At 52.7% G+C, this 26,187-nt stretch overlaps 4 protein-coding genes and 1 non-coding gene across 5 annotated transcripts; 3 read left to right on the top strand and 2 right to left on the bottom strand.

Moving 5' to 3' along the window:
- Positions 1 to 727: 727 nt before the first annotated feature.
- On the top strand, positions 728 to 5,286 carry BZA05DRAFT_339041 (putative ABC transporter; the record flags this gene model as incomplete). The annotated part of the gene is made up of 4 exons (XM_051480916.1): positions 728 to 1,860; positions 1,915 to 2,576; positions 2,628 to 3,918; positions 3,969 to 5,286. 4 exons carry the CDS (start codon positions 728 to 730, stop codon positions 5,284 to 5,286), a joined length of 4,404 nt encoding a protein of 1,467 aa, XP_051338380.1.
- A 1,558-nt stretch (positions 5,287 to 6,844) lies between these two features.
- On the bottom strand, positions 6,845 to 9,193 carry BZA05DRAFT_374884 (Alpha/Beta hydrolase protein). Its single transcript, XM_051481773.1, has 3 exons — positions 8,522 to 9,193; positions 7,852 to 8,466; positions 6,845 to 7,629 (listed from the first exon to the last, which is right to left on the bottom strand). Exons 1-3 carry the CDS (start codon positions 9,054 to 9,056, stop codon positions 7,049 to 7,051), a joined length of 1,731 nt encoding a protein of 576 aa, XP_051338379.1. The 5' UTR covers positions 9,057 to 9,193; the 3' UTR covers positions 6,845 to 7,048.
- A 284-nt stretch (positions 9,194 to 9,477) lies between these two features.
- Positions 9,478 to 9,560, bottom strand: BZA05DRAFT_t209. Its single transcript has one exon. It is a non-coding gene; the product is annotated as a tRNA-Val (tRNA).
- A 3,942-nt stretch (positions 9,561 to 13,502) lies between these two features.
- BZA05DRAFT_75248 (uncharacterized protein) lies at positions 13,503 to 14,715 on the top strand. Its single transcript, XM_051488601.1, has one exon. It carries the CDS (start codon positions 13,986 to 13,988, stop codon positions 14,616 to 14,618), a length of 633 nt encoding a protein of 210 aa, XP_051338378.1. The 5' UTR covers positions 13,503 to 13,985; the 3' UTR covers positions 14,619 to 14,715.
- On the top strand, positions 14,716 to 15,487 carry BZA05DRAFT_75254 (uncharacterized protein). The gene is made up of 2 exons (XM_051488602.1): positions 14,716 to 15,200; positions 15,255 to 15,487. Exon 1 carries the CDS (start codon positions 14,813 to 14,815, stop codon positions 15,179 to 15,181), a length of 369 nt encoding a protein of 122 aa, XP_051338377.1. The 5' UTR covers positions 14,716 to 14,812; the 3' UTR covers positions 15,182 to 15,200; positions 15,255 to 15,487.
- Positions 15,488 to 26,187: the final 10,700 nt, after the last annotated feature.

The following is a 26,187-nucleotide window of genomic DNA, read 5'->3' as shown; positions in this document are numbered from 1 at the left end:
GTACACCCATCCTACCCGCCTTTAAGAGAGGTGTGTGTATGATCTCTGGTGGGACCGGGATGGGGGGAACTGATTCCCTGGTTGATTGGTGTAGGGTTGGCAGATCGGAGTCTTTCCGGGATGCATGAAAGATCGGGGGACCGTAGGCTAGTGTGCAGGCGGGTTAGGCGCGATGGCTGATGGTAGTGGTGTCGTTGATGTGCGTGCTTATCGCAGTGTAGGTTGATGGGTCGTCGATCAAAACATGTCGTCACGCTGGGCGGGCACGGTTTGTTGTGACGTTTACATCTCTGCTCGGGCTTCTAGGCTCGTGCAGCGCTGCACGCAGCGAGAGGACATGGACCAGTACAATGCTACACTAGACGGCACTGAAGGTGCTTCATTGTACTGATCTGCTCTGCCTTGCTCAACTTGCATCCGATCGGAAGGGAGAAAGGGAGCTTGATTGTGCTGCTCTTGTATGCAAGGCTCGACCTTTCTGGTTGTTTACATTTCTCTCTTCCTCTCCCTCCCGTCCTATACTTTCCCCTCTCTTCCCCTCTCTTCCCCTCTCTTCTTCTCCTCTTCTCCTCTCATTCCTCTCTCTTACCACTCGTATCATCCTCATCCTTTTGGTTGATCCTCTTCTTCAACTGGTTTTCCTCTCATTTAAATCTTCGTCAGGATAGGTAGTTGGCCTCTTCCAGCTCCTACCACGATGTCCACAACCTCGGCCTCGTCCAGCATTATGCTTAACAAGCCTCACCCGGCCTCTAATTCTCAGACACCCTCTTCTTCGGCATCTATCACGGAGATTCGTCCAATCAAGCCTGAACCTACAGCTTCAGCCCCTCTCAACGATTCTAGCTCCTCCCCCGTCCGTCCCTCCGAGGACCATCTATTCAGAAGCATTTCCATCCGCAGAAAATCTCAGACATCTATTTCGCCCACCCAAGATCAGAAACTGCATAGTGGAGGCGAAGAGTCGGTTGAGATTGAGAGACTTTTATCCAAGATCTTTGGACAGAATAGACAAGCAGTCTCCGAGGAGGAGAAAACCCGTCATGTCGGGGTTATCTTCAAAGATCTAACCGTGAAGGGCGGGGGTCTCGGAGCATCCCTCCAGCCCACCAATTCCGATTTTGTCATGGGCCCTTTGAGAGGAATTAAGGCTCTCTTCACTGGAAAATTATTCAGGAAGGCTCCCATCAGGACGATTATCAATTCGTTTACGGGGTGCATCAAGCCCAGTGAAATGCTACTCGTCCTGGGAAGGCCAGGATCCGGGTGTTCCACCTTTTTAAAGGTTATTGGAAATCAGAGGAGCGGATTCGAATCCATTACGGGAGAGGTCACATATGGCGGTACCGACTGGACCGACATGGCCAAGAACTTCCGCGGTGAGGTTCTGTACAATCCCGAAGAGGACCTTCACTATGCAACCTTAACCGTAAAGGACACTATCCGCTTCGCACTTCAGACCAGAACTCCCGGAAAGGAATCTCGTGCTGATGGGGAAACGCGGGGTGCCTATGTTGAGGAGTTCTTGCGGGTTGTATCTAAATTGTTCTGGATTGAACATACTTTGGACACCCGCATCGGCAATGCTATCATTCGTGGTGTTTCTGGAGGCGAGAAAAAGAGAGTATCCATCGCGGAGGCCATGGTGACAAAGGCGAGTTGTCAATGTTGGGATAACTCAACAAAAGGACTTGACTCTAGCACCGCCATGGAGTATGTTTCTTCACTGCGGAGCTTAACCAATATGGCCCGCATATCGACTCTTGTGGCGTTATACCAAGCAGGCGAAAGCCTTTATGGACTATTTGACAAGGTTCTTGTCATTGACCAAGGGCGCTGTGCATACTTCGGACCCACTGAGTAAGTAACATTTCTCATTGCTTCAGCGGGCCTTTTGCTAATAAGATAATATAGGGACGCAAAGCAATACTTCGAGGACCTCGGTTTCGTGTGTCCACCACGCTGGACAACGGCAGACTTCTTAACTTCCGTCACCAACCCGCACGAACGCCATGTTCAGCCTGGCTGGGAGGCTCGCATACCAAGGACGGCCGAAGAATTCGAGGCTGCATATCTATGCAGCACCGCCAACCAGAAGAATCTGACAGACATCACCGATTTCGAGGATTCCATCGATCAGCAACGTGAAGCACGAGCTCTCGAAACATCAAATGCCACCAAGAGAAAGAACTATACGATCTCCTTTCAGAAGCAGGTGATGGCATGCACATCAAGACAGTTCAAGGTCATGCTCGGCGACAGGTTCAGTTTGTGTGCTAGGTGGATTGGTGTCGCCCTTCAGAGCGTCATAATAGGGAGTCTTTTCTATGAGCTCCCCGCCAATGCTCGTGGAGTCTTTCCCCGCGGCGGTATCTTGTTCTTTACTCTCTTGATGAACGCACTGCTCGCAATGGCTGAACTGGGAATCGGATTCCAGTCCCGTCCAATCCTTATGAAACATAAAGCTTTTTCATTCTACAGACCCTCGGCGTATGCTATTGCACAGGTTATGGCGGATATACCACTGTGTTTGATGCAGGTATTGATATGGGGTGTGATCACCTACTTTATGTCAAGTGAGTTACACCTTTCCACAGATTGATTGATTGTCGACTAATATTGGAAAGACCTACGACGCACGGCTTCACATTTTTTTATATTTATTCTCATCACTTTTATCATGAGTTTGTCCATGTATTCGTTTTTCCGCATGATCGCCGCCTGGTCCAACAGTCTGGATTCCGCTACCCAAGTGACTGGAGTTGCGATTCAAGCGTTAATCGTGTACACCGGTTACTTGATTCCACCCGTTTCTATGCATCCCTGGTTTGCGTGGCTCCGTTGGATCAATCCGGTCCAATACTCCTTTGAAGTGTTGATGGCCAACGAGTTCGACGGCCTCAACATCGAATGTGTACCGCCTTTCCTGGTCCCGGCCGGAGGTCCCGGCGTAACGCCAGAGAATCAAGGCTGCCTCCTTCGGGGCAATCAGCCCGGTTCGACTATCGTCCAAGGAGCAGACTATATTTTCCAACAATACACCTATACCCGCGCTCATCTGTGGAGAAACATCGGCATCGTTATCGGATTTTGGATATTCTTTGCCGTACTAACGGCTGTCGGTCTAGAGATCCAACGGCCCTATAGGGACGGTGCGGCGGTAACGGTCTTTGTGCGCGGCGAAACCCCGGAGCAGGTTAAGAAGGCTCTGGATGCTGGTGCACCCCCACCTGCGGACGAAGAGATGGCTGAAAAGGACTTGACCACCACCACGGCTGCTGAGGCCTCGAAAGAAGATCGTGCCATCGACCAGGTTGCAAAGAACGATACTGTCTTCACGTGGCAGAACGTCACGTACAAAATCCCGACGAAAACCGGTGAAAAAATATTGCTTAACAATGTTTCTGGATACGTCCGCCCCGGAAAACTGACGGCACTAATGGGCGAGTCTGGAGCCGGTAAGACGACGCTCCTGAATACCCTTGCTCAACGTATCAGCTTTGGAAAGGTGACTGGTACCTTCCTCGTCAACGGCCGACCGCTGCCTCTTTCGTTCCAACGGGCTACCGGATTCGCAGAGCAGATGGATGTTCACGAACCTACTACTACCGTTCGAGAGGCCCTAAGGTTCTCAGCATTGCTCCGCCAGCCAAAGGAGGTACCTCAGTTCGAGAAGTTTGCATATGTTGAAAACATCCTTCAACTACTAGAAATGGAGGACATTGCCGGGGCCACTGTTGGCTCTCCCGGAAACGGTTTGAATGAGGAGCAGCGCAAGAGATTGACGATTGCTGTAGAACTGGCTGGCAAGCCCGAGTTGCTCATGTTCTTGGATGAACCGACGAGTGGACTGGACTCCGGTGCCGCGTTCAATGTGGTTCGATTCCTGAGGAAGTTGGCCGATGCTGGACAAGCAATGTGGGTCCCTTTCCATACTTGTTATTAAATTGTACTAATAATATTTCCAGTCTATGCACGGTTCATCAGCCCAGCGCAGTTCTCTTCGAGCATTTCGATGAACTTATCCTGCTCAAGAGCGGAGGGGCACCTGTTTATTGTGGACCTCTCGGACAGGATTCACAAGCTATGATCGAATACTTCGAAGCAAACGGTGCACCTAAATGTCCACAGCACAAGAACCCAGCAGAATACATGCTGGAAGCAATCGGCGCTGGCGATCCGAACCGCCGTGAAAAGGACTGGGGACAAATTTGGACAAACAGCGACGAATGCCGACAGAGAATAAAGGAGATCGAAATGTTCATTCAAGACCGCTCGCAGATGAATTCTTCACAGCTGGCGGACGACCGTCAATTCGCCATGCCCTGGAACACTCAGGTAACCACCGTCGTGAAGCGAACTTTTATTTCGCATTGGAGGTCTCCCCAGTACATTACGGGCATCTTTGCAGTACACGCCTTCACTGGGCTTTTTAATGCCTTCACTTTCTACCAGCTCGGTAATTCGGGTATCGATATGCAGAGCCGGTTATTTACTGTGTTCATGCTGCTGACCATCAGTCCGCCCTTGATGCAACAATTACAGCCGAAATTTCTCGGGCTCAGAGACCTATTCATCGCCCGCGAAAATAGTTCCAAGATTTACCACTGGAGCGCCTTCGTCATTTCCGCAATCGTAGTCGAAATACCCTATCGACTCGTCGCTGGTACCGTCTACTTCGTCGCCTGGTATTTCCCGATCGGATTCTCGCGCGATGCATCCCGTGTCGGATATGTGTGGCTCATGATGATGCTCTTCGAATTCTACTACCTTGGACTCGGCCAGCTGATCGCGGCATTCTGTCCGAACGAGTTACTCGCCTCGCTGTTGTTACCCATCTTCTTCCTCTTCGTGGTCTCCTTCTGCGGAATCGTCGTTCCCTACGCAAGCATCCCCTACTTCTGGAGAAGTTGGATGTATTGGGCCTCACCGTTCACCTATATGCTCGAAGGCTTCCTTGGCGTCCTTACACACGACGTTCCCATCCGCTGCGACGATACCGAGTACGGCCGTTTCGCTCCGCCGCAAGGAATGTCCTGTCAGGAGTACGTCATGCCTTTCATTCAACAGGCCGGCGGGTACGTCCGAGAGATGGTGAGAGGACAGTGCGAATTCTGTCAGTTTCAAGATGGCAGCGAGTTCGCTCGCAGCTTTAATCTACAATACGACAACAGGTGGAGGGACATTGCAATTGTTGGGGGATACATCGTCTTCAATTTCATTTGCGTCTTTGCGTTTATTTGGCTGTTTCTGGGCCGTTACAAGAGGTTTATGGGGAAGAAGTAGTCGGAAGACTGCTTGAGATCTGAGAGGGATGTACAACATTGATTTTCCTATCTTTATCAATCGATGGCTTGCTATGGCGTTGCATTTTGTCTTTTGGCTTTACCGGGGGGTTTGTTTGTCAATTTTACTGGCCGAGGGGGGTTGTTTGTATCAATGTTTACTGGCCGATGATGAGACGGAGGGTTTGTTTGTCAATTTTTACTGACCGATGATGAGACGAGAGATGGAGATAGGATTGTATTATGTTTTATGTACCATTATTTTCCAGCGCCTTTTTTTTCTTCTAACTTCAATACCCGTTTATGGGAGGAAAGCTTCACGGGGAAGTCTTTTCCGGTGGATTGGGAAGGCTTTTCTGATTGATGGAGAATGATTTGTTAACGGATGGATGATGCATGCGGTGCTCTGTTTTTTTACTTCAAAAAATGCGGCACTAGATACCGATACCACTTCTGTATAAAATCCTCCTTTACGTTTTACATTACGCTTCACTCTTCGCTGAAGATTTTATTTGCCGTGGGGTGGTATGAGAGAGATCTCCATGGGGTGGTGTGTTCTGTTGGGTGACTCATGGACATCACTCGTCGGCGTTGAGGGTGGCTAGGAACTCGGAAGCTTGCTTGCTTGAGGAGTAGAGTGTCTGCAGAGTGAACGCGGCACCAGAGTCTATTACTATCTATAATCTATTCAAGGTCTTGTTGAAGGCTCAGTGAAGTTCTCTACGAGACAATGGTTGTTGGGAGTATGAGGTAGGCAGCATGTAAGTCGTTCTCACAATCACGAGCACCAAGTAGCCCCAGCCAAGTCCACAAGTACGAGTAATTTCTCCGACCGACCGCAGACCGATCCATGTTGTTGGTTCGAAAGATGAAGCAGGTGATGTGTCATAGTGGGAGAGTGGGAGCTGAGGGACCGGGAGGATGGAGGAGCTGGGGAGCTGGGGCGATTCGAGGCGGAGGAGGATGGTGTTGAGGAGGGTTTGGAGGTTGAGGAGGTTGAGGAGGTTGAGGAGGTTGAGGAGGTTGAGGAGGGTGCTGAGGTTAAGGAGGGTGCTGAAGTTGAGGAGGGTGTTGAAGTTGAGGAGCCAGGGTCAACCCCTTTGTAGCATCCCCTTCTGAAGAGGCGGGTGGCAGGAGGCGGAGATGCGGAGTAGGGGCGAACGGCGGAGTAGAGGAGGAGTAGGGACGAGTCGAGGGCATGGAAGAGTCGATGGAACGGACGAGTTGAGGGAGCGGGCGAGTTGTGGGAGCGGACGGCGAGTCGATGGAGCAGACGAGTTGAGGGAACGGGCTACGATCCGACGGAGCAGACGTTGTCTTTTCCTAGTGTTATTGTGTTATGTCTTTGGTGCGTTCGTATATTGTCGGGAAAGGCCAGGGCGGACGCCCAGGGGGCGGGGAAAGCCACATCGGGCCGCTCGGAGAAAGTCGAGTTGGACAGTGGTGTGGAAACGGGTGGGTGTACGGGTAGACATTGCCTTGATATACGGTGGACAGGTCGCATGCAATAATCATTAAACAAACAAAAACCGTTATTGGGCCAAGCTGGAGTTGGTGGTACCGATTTCATTAACTGGATCCGTTTCATTAAAGAGTAGTAAAAAGAAAGAGAAGAATCAAGTCTATAATGCGCTTAAACGAAGTAAACAAGCAGAGATCTATACCGAGCATACGCCAACAATGCAGCATCCAAAAAGTCCCCAAGCACGAATCGTGGTATCGAAACCAATGACCAATATATCCACGAAATAAACCCCAAGCACCTACACACTCCTCGCCCTCTCCTTCTCTTCCTCGACCCTCTCTTCATCCTCCTGCAGCTGTTCCTCAGTATCCTTCTCCAGGATCCTGCGGCTATCACTCTTCGCGCCCCATCCAGCCCACAGACTCATGCCCCAGCCCTTCTCATTCTTCATCTCGCCCTCGCTAATTTTCTCCTCCGTCTTCTTCCCCTTGACTTCTGTACCCCTCTTGAGTACCGCCGCACTGGGCGGGGGTCTCTCACCCTCCCAGGTCTCTGGCGTCTCCTCCTCCTCCTCCCCTTCCGGCGGCGTAGAGGGATACTTAGTCTCCCATTTCCTCCTCGCTGCTAGCCACCGCTTCACAGGCTCGGCGGTAATGACGCCGATACACTCGGGCGTCGGAAAGTCCTCGGGCTTCATGGCCGGCAGCGCCGTGCTCGTCGTCGTGTGCACCGTCTCGTGCGTAAAGTCTGGGAGCGCCGATGGGTCGGCGAATACGGCGGCTGCGAAGGTGGCCACAGAGGCGCACATTCGCTTTGCGGGACGGGTCCAGGCGAGCGTCGGCAGGACGTGGCAGGCGTTGGGGAATACTTGTAGGTGGACTTTGGTACGCGGGAGGTCGCGAGTTGTGGTGGCAGTATCCGTGGCAGTATCCGTGGCAGTATCCGTGGGAGTGTCCGTGGGAGTGTCCGTGGCAGGATCCGTGGGAGTTTCCGTGGGAGTTTCCGTGGCAATATCTGTGGCAATATCCCCAACGGTGTCCCCAGCAGTGTCCCCAGCAGTGTCCCCAGCAGTGTCCCCAGCAGTGTCCCCAGCAGTATCACCGGTGGCAGCAGCTTTGGCTCCCGCGGGGCAGAATAGCTCCGGGAAGGCGGCCCTGTGGGCGATGTACACCTGCTCGTCTCTCAGGATCTCGCCGCCGCCAACAAGGATCAGCAGCGGGCAGAGGCCGGCGAGGGTAGGTTGGTTGACGGGGGACACGAGCGGGTCCCGCAACATATCGTTAGTAGTGTACAGCTGGATCTGGTCCGGAATATCGAGCAGTGCGCCGTCGATTTCGACCTTCAGCACGCGCTCATTGTCGAGATCGGAATAGGCTCCCGTGGTAGAGTTCTTCCTCGGTCTGCGGGGCGGCCATGCCGCCGACGGACGGTGGTGGAAGCCGTGCGCCGGGATGTAGTCGGCGCTGCTGTCGGCGACCACCGAGGCGAAACTGTGGCAGAGGTCTACCCAGGGCGAGATCAGGACTGCGCCGGCGGGCTGGGGAAGGCCCTGGTCACGGAGGATGCAGAGGATCGAGAGGAGGAGGCCGCCGCCGGCCGAGTCGCCTGCGAAGATGATGGATTCCGCCGGCTGCTCCGAGAGTAGGTGGAGGTAACATGCTAAGACATCGTACAGTGCACATGGGAACGGAAACTGCGGTGCTAATCGGTAGCGAGCTGGGCGGTGTTAGCTACTGCACTTGGCAACGGTTCGAGACATCTGGGAACTCACGCGCGAAAACACGCGCACCGATTTTCCTCGCGTGTCTCTGTAGTTGATAGCGGTGCTCATCAACACTCCCGAAGTAATATGCACCGCCATGGACATACAGCATAGTCTTCGCCTGCGGCTCTTTCTCCTTCACCTCCTCCGCCCCAGGCCACCACTTCTCTCTAACCCACACCCACTCCCCCATCAACTTCCCCTCCCTCCACCGCCACCACCGCTCTCCACCAACCCGTTTCACGCCCTCCTCACCCAGCTGAGCCACCAACGCCGCCGCCGCGCGATCGCAGTACTCGTTCGCAATCTCGACCGGCTCACAGCACACCCACACGGGGCGCGGCACATACATCGCGGTAAACGCCTGCAGCTCCTCGACAGTGTGGTGGCTCGCATGGATGAGGAACTTCCTTATCAGGGCGATGCCCTCCGCATACGAGAGTCCATAGTTGTCCGTTCGCTGCCGAGAAAGAGGGTACGAGAAGAGCGTGGAGATTATCGTCGGCGTTGTCGACAGCGCTACGGTAAGGGTGTTGAACGGCATCGTCGCAGAGTTTTTGAGGGGGCGGGAAACAAAAGGAGTGTGTGAAGGAACAGATGGAAGGTCGATCGATCGACAAAGGGGAAGAGGAAGGACCCGACCAGCCCAGCTGAAGCTTGTCCACTCTCCACTACTCTACTGGCTCCCTCTCGCGCTCAGCTATGCGCGCATCCTGGTAAGCCACTCACGTGGCTGTCGCTACCCGACGTCAGGTGTGCACTGGATATCACCCGCTTCTGCTCTGAAACTCACCGGGAAGCCGTTCTTTCCGGCCCGGGGATGTGTAAATTGCCCATTCCCACACAAAAATCTGAGGCACGATATCTGATAAACTTCACCGGGCCAACTTAAAAAAAAATACTGCCACTTCGCCCGACACAGTAACAAAGTACTCTACAACTGAGGGAACAGAGGAAGCAAAAGATGATTAATCCAGGGATCGAACCTGGGACCTCTCGTGGTCACTGGGATGTGAGACGAGTGTGATAACCACTACACCAATCAACCTGATATATATCCCACAGCTTTAATCATTTGAGTACAGTATAATACATTTCAAGTCAAGATTTCTCCTATCTTGACACACAACATCAACTAGTGATCGTTCTGGTGATCGTTCTGGTGATCGCACTTGAGGGTTGGGTAGTAGGTACAAAGGACCAGTCACATGAATGCGCATTCTTCATCAACAGGATCACTGCTTGTAATCTATCTGAAATCAAACGATGACGAGTATCACCCTTTCGATCTCGAGTTACCAGTCCATCTCGATGCAAACGACGCACACTGTTGTCTGCGTTTGCGATGTGAGATCTGAACTGCTGTATAGAATAGAGTAGTGGTAATAATAGTATTATTAGAATCTACTGGACCGTCATGATTCATCGCTTTCTTTCACGAATCCACGCGCACCATAGGTACATCGTCATTTTTTGGCATTGGTTCACTATCCAACCGCCGGCTCTTAGAGGTCTTACAAGAATGACGTATACACAGGAAGTTCGTTGCTCTCACCAATAAGTAAGCTTTGCCATGATGTGAGTATGGTAGATTTGGCCTTTTTAGGTCCGTAACTACTGTGGGATTCGGGGGCAGAGGCGTCTCTGTGCTGCGGGGAGCGGCGAGCGGCGGTATGGTGGGACCAAGGTGTGATGTGATGGTGGGCTGACCCGATGCGGTCGGCGGCGGTCGCGCAACGTTGAAATGTTCTCTGTTGCTGCATTTATGTTCGTCTATGTACCTAGTCGGTCGGTCGGTCTCTTGTTCAACACATTAGACATTTATTTTCTCTTGAAGTTCACAGGCCGGATTTTCTTTCTTGTTGCTTTTCTACCCCATTGAATCAGTTAATCAGTTGTCCGTACCCATCGTGGGTCTCTCAGTACATGCCTCTTACCTAGTGCCCAGGAAGTCGGCTCGAATCGCGGGGAGTTTATTCGGTGCTGGATTGTGAGAGATTCTTCCGTGATCCTCACGAAGCCCCTCCAACATGGGCACTGGCAGGTGGAGTCTCGGGCTCATACGACAATGGGAGGAAACGACGGTTCTATGTACCGTTGTACGTACATGCACACAGGTACCGCATCGATATCACGCCGCACAGAACTGCAGAGGGCCGCTATGGTAGCAGTCTACGTTTAGCAGGTTCATCCCATTTGGCTTTTGCACGACAAAATATTTTTCACTCCTTCCTCTTCTTTCCCCTCCTTCTTCTTCTTCAGGTCCCTGTGTATGACCGCCCCTGCGCCAGGCGGGGCGGGGCGGGGTGGGGCGGGGCGGGTGGGCTTTCCCAGAGCTTCGACGTCCAGCGCAGCTTACATACCTCCCCTGTGGTGGGGTGGGCGGGGTAGCTATATCGCCTCGCTTCGCACTGCTTTACTAGTATCTACTCTACATATCATACAAGGGACGACATTGAGGGAGGCCTGTCCGTGAGCTGGCAACGACAACGACAGCGACAACGGTGTAAGGATATCGATACAGCACCGTGCTGAATGTCCAGAAAGGAACTCAGAGCGGAGAGGTACTGCATTGAACAGTGGTGAAACGGAGTTCGAGAGGGGGAGGGGAGAAGAGCGGATTCTCGAGCTGTTGGAGCTGTTGGCCCCTGGCGTCCAGCTTCGGCGGTAGTTAGCGGACCTAGCATACCTAGCAGCGGCGGCTGCGGCCAAGTGGGAGCATTCGCCAGGGGCTCGGGATGTCTGAGGATGGCGAAAATAGCGGAGCTGCACCGCTTGCGGTATCTATTGGATATATGTCTAGGCAAGTACTTGGTATGTTGCAGAACGTCGATGCAGGGCGCAGGATGCAGGAGACGAAGTGAAGCAGCTGAGCGAAAGCTAACTTTCAGACGACTTTCAGACGAAGCTCGGGAGAATCCGCGAGGATTATCACAGGTACCTACCCATCTATGCACATACCAGGAACTACGGTAGATACTCCTTGCTCGAGGCGGGTGGCGGGTGGCGGAGATGATCTCTGCGGCATCAAGCTGAGGAGGAGAAGAAGAAGGAAGGAAGGCAGAAAGAGGTCCCTTGCACAGGCGAACGACCGGACTCCCGGAAGCCCGGCATTCCTAAGATGGTATCATCGTTCCGGAGCTTGGAGCTTGCAACTGCCGAAGCTCAACGTCGACGTCGAAGCTTGCGAGATCAACCGCGAACCGCCACGAACCAACACACGCACACGAAGACCGACTCGACCTGATCTCGAGCATGCAAGGCCAACCGCGCACCGTCATGATTCCAATATACGGGAAGACCGACTCGACCTCTAGAGCGGGCGGTCTCAAGTTGAAACGTCGACGGTAGCGGCAGATGTGGATTCGGACGAAGTAAACCGGACGACGGCGCAGATATATGTAAGAGCTCCACGGGGTTGCTATTTGCGCGCGAATGCTGGCCTAGAACCGTGGCGGTGACCAGTACCTACATGCTCGGCGGCTATGCAGTGACGAAGAGCAGATACTAGGTAGTACCTGTGTACTCTACATGCTAGAGATATCTACATACAAGCTCACCGGTATGCAGGGCGCGGCGGATCTGCATTTGGCCCCCATCGGCTCGCTTGGTGCCTTGGACGAGAGCAGGAGCTCAACTCTAGTCTCCAGAAGAGCAGGAACTCGACTCTGTCTGCAGGAAAGCAGAATTAGCTACCGGTATCTCTGACCGGGAGGCAGAAATTCGTTGGTGCTATCCGCGTTCGATTCCTGTTGGTCCATGGCCGCGATAGGCACCGTCGGGGATTGTCTTTCTCCGAGCGGGTGGATGACTATCTGATACCATACCATAGCTCGGGCCCCGCTCTACGAGTACTCTACATAGATACATGATACTCTATCGCCACAACTGTCCGACGCGTGTTCCACCCCGCTCCATTCCAACTACCTACTTGTGCACCGAACGAACGACGCCGGTGTTTCCGGTGTTTCCGGTGCCGCAATTTGTCGGATTTCGAACTCATGACGAGTTTTCTGTATGCGGACGGAGATGGTGGGCGATTTGCTTTAAGTGTTCGACTCGGGGGGGGGGGGGGGGGGGGGGCGGAGGCAAACCTCTCGCCCAGTGCGGATTTGCGATGGGCTCGAGGACGATGCCGATCGTCGGGAAACGTCAGTGCCCACGGTCTTGCGCTGCGCTGAGCTGCTCCAATTTGGGGATACGGGATGGTCTCTCAGCTCCTCGGCCGGTCGGTGGGTGTGGGTGTCGATATGGGTGTGGACTGCTCCATAGTGCCGTGGTAGTTATCCAGCCAGTGGACGTTCCGATATACATATTGGCAAAAAAAATTCCCATCGAGCCTGGTGTGGATGTCGATTGGCTGTTCGTTCCAATCGAAATCATATCGATTGGCTCGAGTTATTGTCGTTTCGAGGCACCAAGGGCCGGAAACAGAAGATTGCCTGCCCACTGTGAGATAGAGTACCCCGCGCCTACGATTTTCATGCGCCCATTGGTCCCTGCTTAATGCAACGTGCTGACCTGCTTTTAGAAGCTTGGGGAATACAGAGTGGGTATTTCTATTTCCGCTTTGCTATCGATAACTCCCGGTATCTCCTCGGGACCAACCAGGCTGCCAGCCCCAATGCTCTATTTCTCCAACCACTACCCATACACACCTGCAGGCTTACCTACCTTCTCCGCACGTGTGAATTTGAAACGAGCACGCACACATCTGCAGGACCCACGTATGAACAAACTCGAAGCCACAGAACCGCTCAGGCTTGGGCTAGGTACTAGGCTTGTGCCACGAGACGACGTGGTTGATCTGGAGGAATCTTCATCAACGGACCGGGCCTGGTTGGGCCAACAACAGAAACATTTCTCACTGCATACATAAACAATAGCTGGCAAGCCAGCAGGAGGGCTAGCTTTGCTTGGTGCTGGCCTCGCTACCTGCGATAGGTAGTCGCTCTGGAGGAAAGCAACGGCCTTGCTCGCCCCTCTCCTCGCTCGCCCGATCTTTCGCCAAGGGTTGTTGGGACTTGGACTCTCCGGTAACCACGTCTGGCTGGACGATTAGGTTCGGTCGGGGTGCCTTGCCCGCGTGAGCCCGGTAGATCCTCCGCAATTCGCGGGTTCAGTCGAGTGACGGGCTACATATGCGGGATTGGTTGGCTGCACGGCACCCCCCCCACCACTACCACTACCACCACCACCACCAGTTGCACGTGCGCCATGCTAATGAGCTTTTCAATTCGTTCTAGAAGAGTTTGTGCGTGGAAAGGGAACGAAGGATCCGGTGCTGCGCTGCGCTGTGGTGTGCTATTCGCGAAGATCTCCAGGCCCCAAGCCAGTAAGCAGCTGGCTGGTTAGTCGGTCGGTCACTGGTGGTGGCGGGATGTACATACATACTCATATGTATGTTTTTTTTCCGCGCACTTCGTGGCGGAGGCGGGCTTGCTGGGTAAGTAGGTACCTATGAGGGAAAAACATGGAAGCCCGCTCCAATCACGGCGGCAGCGGTCAGATGAGGGAGGGCAAATATGTACGAAAACAACTCTCTCTCTGGGCCGCCACCGCCATCACACAAATGGCGCTCCGTTGCGCTCGCTCGCTGAGACTGAGAGAGAGAGAGAGAGAGAGAGAGAGAGAGAGCGCGATTTCGTTTCGCTCGAATATTGCGCATCGGACGAGTGTCCGGATCTACCTCGAAGAAAGCATCGCCGCTCGGTCATTGGAGCTGTGGAATTCCGCACGAATCCGAATTATCGTTGGCCCCTCCTCGCCGCCCCATATTGGGAGCGATGGGGATCACGCAGACGCGCGCGCGCGGATTTCCACGAGTGGTGACGTTTTCGCCGATGGCGTCGTCGTCGTTGATGTTTTTTCTTTCTGCCAACACAGCGGGGGTGGCGGGGCGGAGACCTTGAGACTTGAGTTTCGACGATTCTGCATCGAGCGATGGTGGCCGTCTATAGTAGGAACTCCCCTTAGTTATCCGCGCCGATTGATTCCCAGGACTGACGACACTTCTTGCGAGAAGGAGCGAGCGACGATGACCTTCCCCTTCCCCTCCGTCCGTTGTGGCAAGCGAGAAGTTTGGTTGCACTGGGACGATAGATAGATAGATCATACATATCTGCACAAGCTCGACTGAAACAATCGCAGATGTGGACACGGTGAAAGCGAATCGTTCCGTTCGAATCTTGCATTGCAGCAGGAATTAGGAAGAATCTGGACCAGCGCGGCGGGTTGGTATCTTATTTTTTCTTCTTCTTTTCTTTCTTTCTTTCTTTCTTTTCGCATGAATTCGCATGAATGACGGAGTGTGCTGGCTGGTTGGCTGGCTTGTTGGTTGATTGGCTGGTTGGCTGTCCATTCTGTCTCACATCACACCTCACAGCACACGCTCGCAGCCAGCGGGGCAACAGAGGGGAAACTAGGGCTGCTCTGGAAACTCGTGCCGCCCGCTTCGCCTCAGCAACCACCGCCCCCCTCCACCACCACTACCCACCACCCCCAACGGCGCCTCGATTAGCGGCGCTCTTCTGCTGCGGGCGAGTGGGGCCAACAGCTGCCAATTGTCAAGCGTCTGCGGAGAATGATCCTTACCCTCCCACCACCCCTCCCTCGAACACCTGTTCTCCATCGTCACCTATCACTCCGACTATCTCCGCTTTGAGGTGAATACCCAACCAGCTTCGTAGTCCGACCCCCCCAATCCAATCGAACCCCGTGTATGTTTACTAACAACTAGCAGCCCGTAACCGGATTTCGTCGTTATGATTTTCCTGACCGGGGGGCCGGGAATGGGAACAACGCATGCTGCGCTTTGCTTTGCTGCCGATTCGATGACGGAAAATCATCCACCACGGTCAATTGCCTGGCCTGGCTACATACGCACTCTGCTCTAGCTACAGCAGCCCGAGCAGAGCAACCGTGCTAGAGCACAGCGTGCAGCGGGCTACTAGCTTCGACACGTAGGTAGGTAGCCGGCCTTTCTGTCAAGCGGCCACACACCCCGCACCTACCCACCAGCCCCAGCCCAGACGGCTTCAAGCAGAACATCGCTGAGCATCCCGCCGCGCCTGCAAACAGAAACGGAATATAAACCCCCCGACATATCCCACCTCCTCTCAACTTCTTCTCATCAGCCTGCACAGCATCCAAAGCATTCACCAGCCTTCACTCGCAAACAACCTTCAAAGCAACCTCTCCCTTCCAACCTTCAACCCTCAACCACCACCCCCCCACCCTTCAATCGAAATGGATTCTGTTTGGAAGTATGTCCCCCTTCCTCCCTTCCATCCCTTCCATCCATCCATCACATACTAACATTCCTCCTTCAGCGGCGAGGCTCCCCGCAACGTTCTCAGCAACGAGACCATCCGCCAAGCGCTTGCCCGCGCCAACTCCCAGGCCTCAATGGACAGCAAGCCCGCGCCTCCCAAGCGCAGCAGCACCTCCGGCTCCACTAAGAACGCCTCCAGCAGCCGCCCCAGCTCCTCGCGCCGCGAATCCAAGAAGCCCGGCCACGAGAACTGCGACTGCGTCGACTGTCGCGACCTGTCCTACCGCGACAAGCAGGGCGCCTCGCGCCGCGACCAGAACGGCGACGAGGTGAAGGAGTGGAACGAGGACGAGGCGCCCCGCGTCCACTGCCACGTCCAGCCCGGCCTCTTTGAGGACGAGGAGCAGCTGCAGCGCCCCTCGGGCCCTCGCCGCAGCGAAACCCAGGGCTCGTCCCGCTCCGAACGCCGCCGCTCCTCGGAGAAGGCGGCTAAGCCCAACACCTCGCACACCATCGACTCGAAGGGCGACCACGTCCAGGAGTGGGACGGCGCCGAGGCGCCGGCAGTCCGCACACACTACGACTGGGACGCCGAGGAGAACAAGCCCAGACGTTAGATGGGTTTTTTTCTATTCTAATAGCATGTTTGCTTTAGACTTTTTGGTGGTGTTTTTTGTTGCCTTTTGATTTTTGAATTTTTTCTCTTTGCTTTGGTGGGGGTTTCTGGGTAATGCGTTTGGTTGGTTGGTTCGGTGTTTTTGTTCGTTCTCGCCTGTCTCTTATGAATGGTCGTCGGTCGGTTGGTCGGTTGGCTGGTTGGGTGATTTGTTGGGTCTTTGCCTACTATATTTCTTTGATACAGATAAAAACCTTACTACAATGAATTAGTTTGCTATCAATATTGCCCTTTGCTTCTGGTGACTTTGAATATCCGCTCGAGTATGTAGAGTACATGGCCATTCAACTCGGCATGGTATCGAAAGCACTGGACTAGGTACTTCGGACTAGTATTCATGGACACTCACTCAGTAGCTACAAACCCTGGCCAGTTGCTTCACAAACTACTTTGATATCCGGTCGCCATAGTCCAGGCAGGCCGTATGTGATAATAGATGGATATTCTCTCTCTCTCTCTCTCTTAGCCTTGATAGGTATCCATCATCTCCCATCCAGGCCCACTGCCTGCATCTTCGGACATCTTTGGACAACACAAGGGCAAGCACATACTATATCGTATTATACTTGTGCTGGCCCCTGGGCGGTTCAAGGGAGCCGATGCTTGTATCGGTACTTGTATCGGGAGGTTCACAGTGATACATTGAGTTCGGGAGTGGAGTGGAGGGAGGACTGGCATGTAGTTGTTTTACGGCGGCAGGTATGGAGGTAACATTGTACGGTAGGTAAGTGTGACCTACCTATAGTTGGTGTACTTAAGGTACCTACTGTATAGTGAAGGGGTGGGTAAAAAATACCCTTTTTGACCGTACCGATACGCTTTTTTCCGTATCAGTACGGTCAAAAAGCGTATTAATACGGTCAAACCACGTATTTTGACCGTACCGATACGGAAAAAAGCGTATTTTTTACCCCCCCTCACTATACAGTAGTATATAGTAAGCCGCCATCGCACTCGCAGTCTCGCACTCGACAGCAGGGGGACGAGTGATGGCACTTTTTCTTTTTCCTTTTTTTCGTTTTCATCGCACTTGCACTCGGACTCGCAGCCAGCTTACATCCTATAGTAGCAAAAAATGGGCAGTAATTGATGCCTCAGGTCTACCGCTCGGATATAAATCCAGCAGTTTCGGAGAATACAGATTTACTCTGGTATTTGTGTTTTCCTACAGTCTCAATTCTACGTTATCGAAACATTTCTACATAGGTACGCAGTGGTGTAAAGATACGCTTACTACTGAATAGAAAGCCAGAAGAACTAGGTACTGCAGTTCTTCTGAATGCGAGATATTACGCGGTGTGAAGAATACTAGAGACTTACCGTATCCGCACAACAACGTATCTATGTAATGCGGAGGAAACGTTGTCAGGTATGCAGTTCCACGACTGTATGTAGTAAAACCATCACAAAAATCGTCCTACAGACGAAATGCCGTGCTGACTGCTGACTACTGAGCAGTATGCACCGGTCACTCAAGAATGCGTACTGTGAGTAAGCCGTGCTGTACGTGCTGTACGCAAACAAATTTCGACATTCGTGTAGTACAGGAAGTTGGAAGTGCCGTAGGCATACGGAATAAACACCGTAGAGGAAACGATATGGGTTGGGCTGACTACAGTAGAGCTGCAGTAGAGCTGTCGAGTCCCAGCGGAGTTGGGAAGAATCATTACCGTAGCCCGTGCAGACTGCCTGTGCGGACTGCCTGTGCAGACAGCCTGTGCAAATTGCGGATGGTGGGCATTGTGTCTGTTCCCCACCCCGTCTGACCCGTCTCGCCGTGCAAGATGACAAAACGAGACAATAAAACGAGTGATATACGTGCATGCACACCGAACGTCTGCGAGTGCTGCGAGTGACGAGCGTGCCGGGCCGCTCTACTATAGAGTAACGTGAAGATAGCCGTCTCCAGGCCCCAGCGCGGCATCGTACCGTATTCCCGCACGCCCGCACGCCCGCACGCCATCCGCCGTACTCTACATAATCTCAATAACCGGTATTTTGACTCAGTGCCGTCCCGAGTCAGTAATTGTGATTGACCCCGTTTGACTTGGGAATATGTCTGATCAATTACCGCGATTGACTCGGGTACATTTTGAGTCAATCGAACCGAAGCCCGCACGCGGCGGGTTCTGCGTGGCGGGTGAGGACTTCCGAGCAGTACCGTAGGGCAAGGCAGGGACTCGGCGTACGCTGCCTATTCGCCCATCTGGAATGTTGCTCCACGAAAGGCAAGGCAAGGTAATTCCAACCCCCGAATCCGATGGCTCCTGACGGTGGTGCCACGGTTGACACTGGCCCACGCACACATATATTTATGCGGAAAATGACGGATCTGATCTACATTGCCACACTTCCACTTCCACTTCCAGCCTTGCTCTTCACTTTCACTCCCACCACAGCTGTAGGTCAGTAGGTATTGGAAGACCACTTCCAAATTCCAACACACCTTTTCCGTTGGGGGTTTTTTGTTTTTGTTTTCTTCTCGGACGAGCGAGTGATGATATGTGATACGTGACGCATGAGTGGTCGTTCTTCCGAGTTCCAAGTTCCCGGAGGCTGTGGCGTGTTAGACGTGAAACGTGTCGACAACGGTGATGAGATGGAGAGTACCATGATTGCTGGCATGGCGGGGTATAAGGTCGTCGGCAAGGATAATGATAACGATACGCTCCAGCCATTCCCGGGTTGGTTCATCTTCACGAAAGATGCAGAGATGGTGGGACTGTGGGATGAAGGCTACACACGTTCGCACTTCTGTATCCTAGACGGAGGAGGGGTTAGCCATAGGTCGAAACTGATAATTACTACTCCTCCATGCCCATGCCATTAAAACACGGAACCAGTGATTCATAGATACTCACTCGATTTGCGAATCCTCTCTCAAACCATGTGAGCAATAGTTAGAGCCCAGCGTGAATATGCTCGAGTACCTAGACTGTGCAAACTCAAGTTAAATGTAGGATTCAGTCTAGAAGTTGAGCGGCGAGGGTTCTAGGCATATGTGATGGTTTTGCCCCTGCTCGACGGTGTGTCCGGCTGCGGCACCGGGCAACGGCGAAGCTATCAGTATAGCAGTAAGGCATACAATACGTTTCAACTTTAAGAGAGAGAGAGAGAGAGAGAGAGAGAGAGAGAGAGAATAGAAACCCAACGGGTCCCAGGAACCTCCTCCACCAAAGCCCGGCTGTGGGTGCGAGTGAAGGAGTGAGGGAGAGAGAGAGGAGGAATGGCGGAGCAACTCGAGCCCGGCTCGTACGCACACATTTGGAATCACTGGTTTTCTCGGGGTGGAGGGGGTAGAGGGACGGTTGTAACTAAGGGCCGTCGCAGCAGTCCACGTATCATACCATATACCGTATCGTATTTATGGTATTATCGATCGGTATGTGTCGGCCGGGCCAAAAAGGCAGAAAGCTATCCGGGCCATGGTAGGCCGTTCGCAAGTACTAAACGACGCAGCCGTGAGCGGAAGAGGATGAGTAAGAGGAAGGAAGGAAGGGAGGAATGTGGAGATGGGCAGTGCAGCACTATACCATACCATACCATACCATACTATTATCACTCTGCAGTTAGCAGTTCGCAGTTCGCAGTTCTCATTCGCTATACACCCGCCCGCCCTCCGAGTCGGTGCAAACCACAAGCCTTGCTCGAGGAGTTGAGGCCAAGCGATTGCAATTTACAAGGCAGAACGTGAAAATAGGTACCTAGTCGGTCGGTCGGCGGCCAGTCGGTCCTGTAGGCTGTCGAAGCGTGATCCAGAACTTGGGTTGGATGTATGCTTGTAGAGAAATGCGATGTGTCGAGTCGAAGCATACATACGATACGACTGCGACTGTGGTTCAAATTCGCAACCAGTGACGACCGTGACAGTTGATTGGATTCGACCGGGTCGGGTTCAAAGTGAGTTGTTCAATGTTGCTGGTGTCTCGGGGCTGCCGTTGTCTCGGAGGTGCCGTTATCTGCCAAATACCTATGTAGGTATATATGTACATACCTACTCCGGCCGGGGTTCTTGTTGCCGTGAATGTGTCTATGTGGTACTGTGGTACATAACAATGTTAGCCGTCGACGTGGGACGGTGGGATGTGACATGATGACATGAGATGAGATGGCCCCCTTAAGCTGGGGGCTCTTTTCCGATGGCGGTAAGGAAGAGGAGCACAAGTTACAGATTTCGAGTGTGATGATCAGCTGGGTGGCTACCAGTTAACCAGTAGTGATTCGTGAAGCTGTGAAGGAAGTCTATTATTGCGGGTGAGCCCTCCCACACCCCGGCAAGCATACATACCTGTTGAACGACCACATCGCAACGTTCATCGGCCATTGGTAACACTGCCCAACTGTCCATGTAGCGACAGCGGACGGTCTGCCTACATGTCTACATAAATACCTAGTATTATGGAAACAAGATGGCGGATTTGAATTTTGCCGCCGGGCCAGTTGTCCACGGAGGAGCGTCCATCGATGATCGATGGGCAGTGCTGACGCTCCAGCTGTTAGGGAATCCCATAATAATTGCACAGTGCAAGCGATAGGGAAGAAATCTAGTGGCTCCAATCTCGATTCTCCAAGGCAGCTTTCTCCTCGAGCCCCATTCTTCCATAAAGTTCACCCCCGGCCTGGCGGTAACGCGAAGTTACTAGGTGTATAAGCACTGTGGCTTCGAGAACAACTGGTAAGTATGATTAGTAGCAGAGCAGAGCGGATTACTGGCGATTGTAAACTGTACATACATAGAGTACATACAAGTACAAACGAAGAACTCCCACGGCCCATATTACTACCTACTATATACAACGATAGCACATATCGTCGTTTCGATTTCTTGCTAGATATACCTATGGGGGTTAACTATGCCAGGTACTGTGCCAGGATCATCTCCATGCGCCATACGCCAGCCTCCAGGTGGTTGAAAGATGGGGCAGTGCACACAGCAATGCCGTGCATAAACATCATAAACATCCATAGGCTCACAGCCTTGCACTCGCCGAGTCACCGTAACTAGTGCAACGGTCAGTCGATCGCTCGTCTGACCTTCCTTCCTTCCTCCCGTCCTTCCTTCCTTCCTTCCTTCCTTCCTGCGCCACTCCACTTCACTCTACTATCGAAGCGGCAGTTGAGCCAATTACTAGTAGCCCCCAAAGTGGACACCCAGAACAACCGACTTCCGCGTATGTAAAACCAGAGGGCTGGATTCGGGGGGAGGGAGGGAGGGCGACGGGTTGACATGACAGGTCCCCCCCCCCTGGGCAACCTGAAACACAACTAAGTTTATTAACTAGCGCTCTGCATAATCGGGTGCTCCTCTTTCAGGTTTTGCAATAAGCATCCCATCCTATCCTATCCCATCCCCAATCCATCCCCCAGATCCCTCTTGGAAGTTGGAGGATCATCCTGCGCATCCAAAATTCCAAATGAATCAAGGCCTTTCAAGGCCCGGTTACTGTCCGGATCATCCCCCCTCCCCTTGACCTGTGCAGCGCCTCATTTTTTCTTTCATTTTCATGCGCACATATGCAGCACTGCAGCAGTGCAGTGCGTCGCCGGGAACAGCTCCGGCCTCCGGGCTAGAGGCCGAGAGAAACCGCTGCCCGTGGACATGAGATGGATTCAAATAAATGATCAATCAGGAACGGAAGTTGACGTCCGGAAGCATAGCATCGACGGACGGACAAGCAAGCAGAAAGGAAGGGTTCCGAGAAAGAAAGAAAGCCTTGTGGGGGGGCCGAGAGTGCGGTGAAGAAATCTAATACTATATCATAATCCGTCAACTATCTACTACGCAGTAGAGTACTAGCACACAGTCAAGAGTCAACACGCAAAGGGTCCATGAACCGACCTGAGACAACATATTACCGGCAATTGTAGACTTGCGAGCGGACAAGACAGCCTTTTCCCCATTCCCCACTACCCTGCATGTGGTTCCGTTCCGAGTCCACGGAAGGACACTACCTCACTATGTACCTACTAGTAAGTACATAGGTGCTCAGCAGTTGAGCGCATAACGGGAGAGAGAGCCTAGAGGGGGTTTTGCCTTTTCGCGTCTAAGCAGGAGGTAGGTATGTGGGTAATAGTTGAGTAACTGTGTATGGTATTCTAGGTAACTATGAGCACTTACTCTATGTACCTGCCGAAGCCCGGGAAAAGTAGGTGGTTGCGGGAAAAGGGCAAGGTTGAGTATGGTATGAGGTGGAGTATAATGTAGGTTCTCTAGCGAGCGGGCTGGTCAGGGTAATTCCCGGGCTGGTGGGCAGGGCTGGTGGGCGCGCAGGGCGGATAGGGGAGGAGGAGGGAGAGGGTTAAGCCAACCTAAACGGCGGATATATTTTAGAGTTTCTCGGCATTCCGTGGTGTTTTGGGTGAAGGGTGAAGGATGAAGTCGCCGTCGCGGTGACCGGATGCCGTCCGCAGAATCCGCTCCTGTCCACACACACACATGCACCCCATCCGTCAATGATGTGCTCCTGCTGCTACTGCGGCAGGTACATACATACCCACAAGGTTTCAGAATCGGCTTATGTGAGGAATCACTAGAGCACAATTACTACCTAGTAGGTAGTAGGTAACTAGCAGTTAGAGTGGTCTCGCATTGCGGTTGGGATCGGGACCCTGAAGACTGAAGTGAGATAAGATCTCCATCCCCGCCCCCCGCGCGCAGTAGGTGATGCGCTGCGATGTGGCTTATGCTCTCCTCTCTTCCCCAACAGCTGGATTAAATATGGTTGGGGACATCTAGTGCCGGAGTAAGTGGACATTCGGATCAGGGGAATTAAAATCCAAATGCGGTAATACATTAGCATTTATTAAATTTATTTAATCTTTTTTTTTCCAGGCGTCCGCAACCAACTGGCCCCGCCGGGAACGAAAATCACAATATCGCGGCCAGTTATTGCCCGTTTTCTTCAATAAAACACTGCTCTGGACTGCACTGTTGCGCTCGTTCCATCAGTTCGATTGTTCCACCGGTGACCGGTCTGTGGCCGTTGACCGGGCGTCCACAGCCAACTCCAGAGGTCCATGGCCCCGCCGGGAACGAAAATCACAATATCTCCGCCAGTTCTTGCCCGTTTTCTTCGATAAAACACTCCTCTGGATCGCACGAGCACGCTCATTCCATCAGTTCCATTCTTCCACAGGTCTGTCACCATTAACCTCGCTTCCACAGCCCACTCCACAGCCCCAGAGCTTCAGCGCTCCACAGCCCCACCGGGACCGAAAACCACAATTTCTGGGCCAATTCTTGTCAATTTTCCAAGGAGCAGATATACAAAGGTCATCGGCAGGTCAGCGATAAGTCGAAATGGTAGTTAATTATTTCCATTTATTATGTGCATAATTTTCTTTATCAAGGCAATTAGCCACCATACTTGTTGCCAAGACTTCCTAATCAAGAACTCAGCCGTGCTAAGACTGGGCTGTGGCAGCCTTGCCCCTGGACATTCCCGGGGCCTCCCCATACTAAATCTTTTTTCGTCTATTTATTTTGGATTTTGGTTACCACTCAACCACACCCTTTAAAAAAAAATCGGGCTCTTTGTAAATTATCTCCTTCCTCTTCTCTATCGCTGTAAAGAGCTTTTTTAAAAAATTAGGTTGTTGTTGTGAACTAACCGAACATCAAAAGTGGGGGTATTTTCACTCCGGTTCTAGATGTCCCCAACCATAGATACTATACTAAAGCTAGGCCTTCTAGAAGGCGCAACCAATGACCACCGCGTAATTATTTACAGCCACCCGAATGAACGTCCTTAGTTGGAAGCGACGATGTTAATGACGATGGTGTCGCGCGGCCCGGGGCCGCTGGTTGGGTTAGCTGGTATGTAGGGAGGACAACTACTTGGGTTCTCGGCTTCCGGAGAGCCCGAGACGCAAAAACAAAAACCAAACCTCGCGAGTTTCAACGGCCGACGCCAGTCCTGTGTAGTGTACGCCATATCCCGATCAATGGATGGTCATAGGACGCGACGGGCCCGCCCTATATGTACCCTTACCTATATCCATACATTCCTATACCTATACCATTACTCATATCCATACCCAACACAGGCCCTTCATACTAGACATACTTGCCAGACATCGTTCGAGGTGTTCTTTCGCTCGACGCCGGCCAATCTGAGTCGGCCAATTGGAGCCGAGAGGTGGTCGGTCGGTTGGTCGGACTGTCGGTTGGTCGGTGGATCGGCGGGATGTCTGTACCTACATATGTAGACTCTACATAGAAGGGCTTCTAAAGATATCTTCAATTACCTCCATACATATGCACATGAGTTGCATGCAGACTTCCAAGTTCCCACAGTGCACATGCTACCCGAGAATCCGAGACTTCCGCGAGTCGACTGCCTTGAGGCTTGAGGCTTGAAGCTTGAAGTGCCTTTCCATCGTCTAGCTCGTCGCTCATAGTTGGTTGCTGTGATACTATTTCGGGAACAACGCCTTCCACGGTTCCACGGTTCCGTCTAGCTCGAGCAGGTTATCTGCATGGTAACTATCTCTAAATCTTTTTTCTTCTTCTTTTTCGGCGGGCCCGTTCGTGGTGATGGAGGTTGCAGTGTAGCAGTGTAGCAATAATGTTATACTGCTGGCCAGTGGTCACGGCCGTCTGTCCGACCATGCGTCTTGTACATACCACATAGAGTATCATATGGTAACGTGTGTGCTTGTGTACTTGTCGGCCGTGCCTCGCTCCGAGTATTTCGTGGCTGGCTCAACCCGAGTAGGGATCACACATGTGTACTAGGATGTTTCGATTCCCTGCTGACTGTTCCGTTTCGTTTCGTGCGTGGCACCCAGCCTTTTTGTCCGGAGGAAGAGGCGTGTAACGAGTGCTGAATTCCAAGAATCCAAGGTGGTGTTGTCGTTGTTGTGGTGTCGTTATTGTGTGTCAACCAATCCAATCGATTAAGCGAGCAGTGCCACGGTTCGTGCCATGGGTCCGCGGCCGGCATGGAAGTGCGAACGTTTGGCCGAGGAGAAACTTGGGGGGGGGGGGGGGGGCGGGGGGGTTCATTGGAGTTTGAGGAGCCGATTCCCCCCCCCTCCTTGGTACTGTACTCGACATACATATGATATGTGATTGCAAGGCTGAAGCATGAGCAGAGGAGAGGAGAGGAGAGGAGAGCGACAGCGACAACGATAGCGACAGCCCCTTCCATTCCATCCACACGTTTCTCCCGGCCGCCCACCTTCACGCTCGGCTGCCCTGGCCATTCCCCAGCACGTCTGCTGCGGTACTCTACTTCCACTCTACTCGACTCGACTCTAGCTCGAATCCCCCCTAGCTAGATCTTCGCGTAGGCGTCTCAGTAGGCAGGTATTCCATGTCGATCCCAACTTCTGATGATTCACATCTCGAGCTAAGCCTGTAGTTATAGTAGCTAGCTGAAGAGTGGGAGTGGGAGTGGGCAGAGGCAAATATGTAGAGTACTATAGGGATAGATACTCTACTATTGCCGGGCGGCGGGCACTCTACTATTACCATGATCCATCATCCAGTAAGTAGCCGACCAACGGCGATGAACGGTTGGCTGTGTATCCAGCAATTTCCCCCTCCCCCCTCCCCACATGCTGAGCATGCTGAGCATGAGAACACACACGGGCGATCCCAAGATGCTCATCGAAGCCACTGGCCTGACCTGGCCGTCGTCGTCGCCGAGTGCGGAAAATGATAAATCCCATGCCACTGGTCAGTGGTCACTGCCTCGAAAGGCGGACATGTCAGCGAAGTGT

This window comes from Tricharina praecox (assembly GCF_024521635.1).
Source record: "Tricharina praecox strain CBS 144465 chromosome Unknown BZA05scaffold_16, whole genome shotgun sequence".
Taxonomy (NCBI): domain Eukaryota; kingdom Fungi; phylum Ascomycota; class Pezizomycetes; order Pezizales; family Pyronemataceae; genus Tricharina; species Tricharina praecox.
Note: the sequence above shows the minus strand (reverse complement) of the source record. Positions and strands in the feature narration are given on the sequence as shown.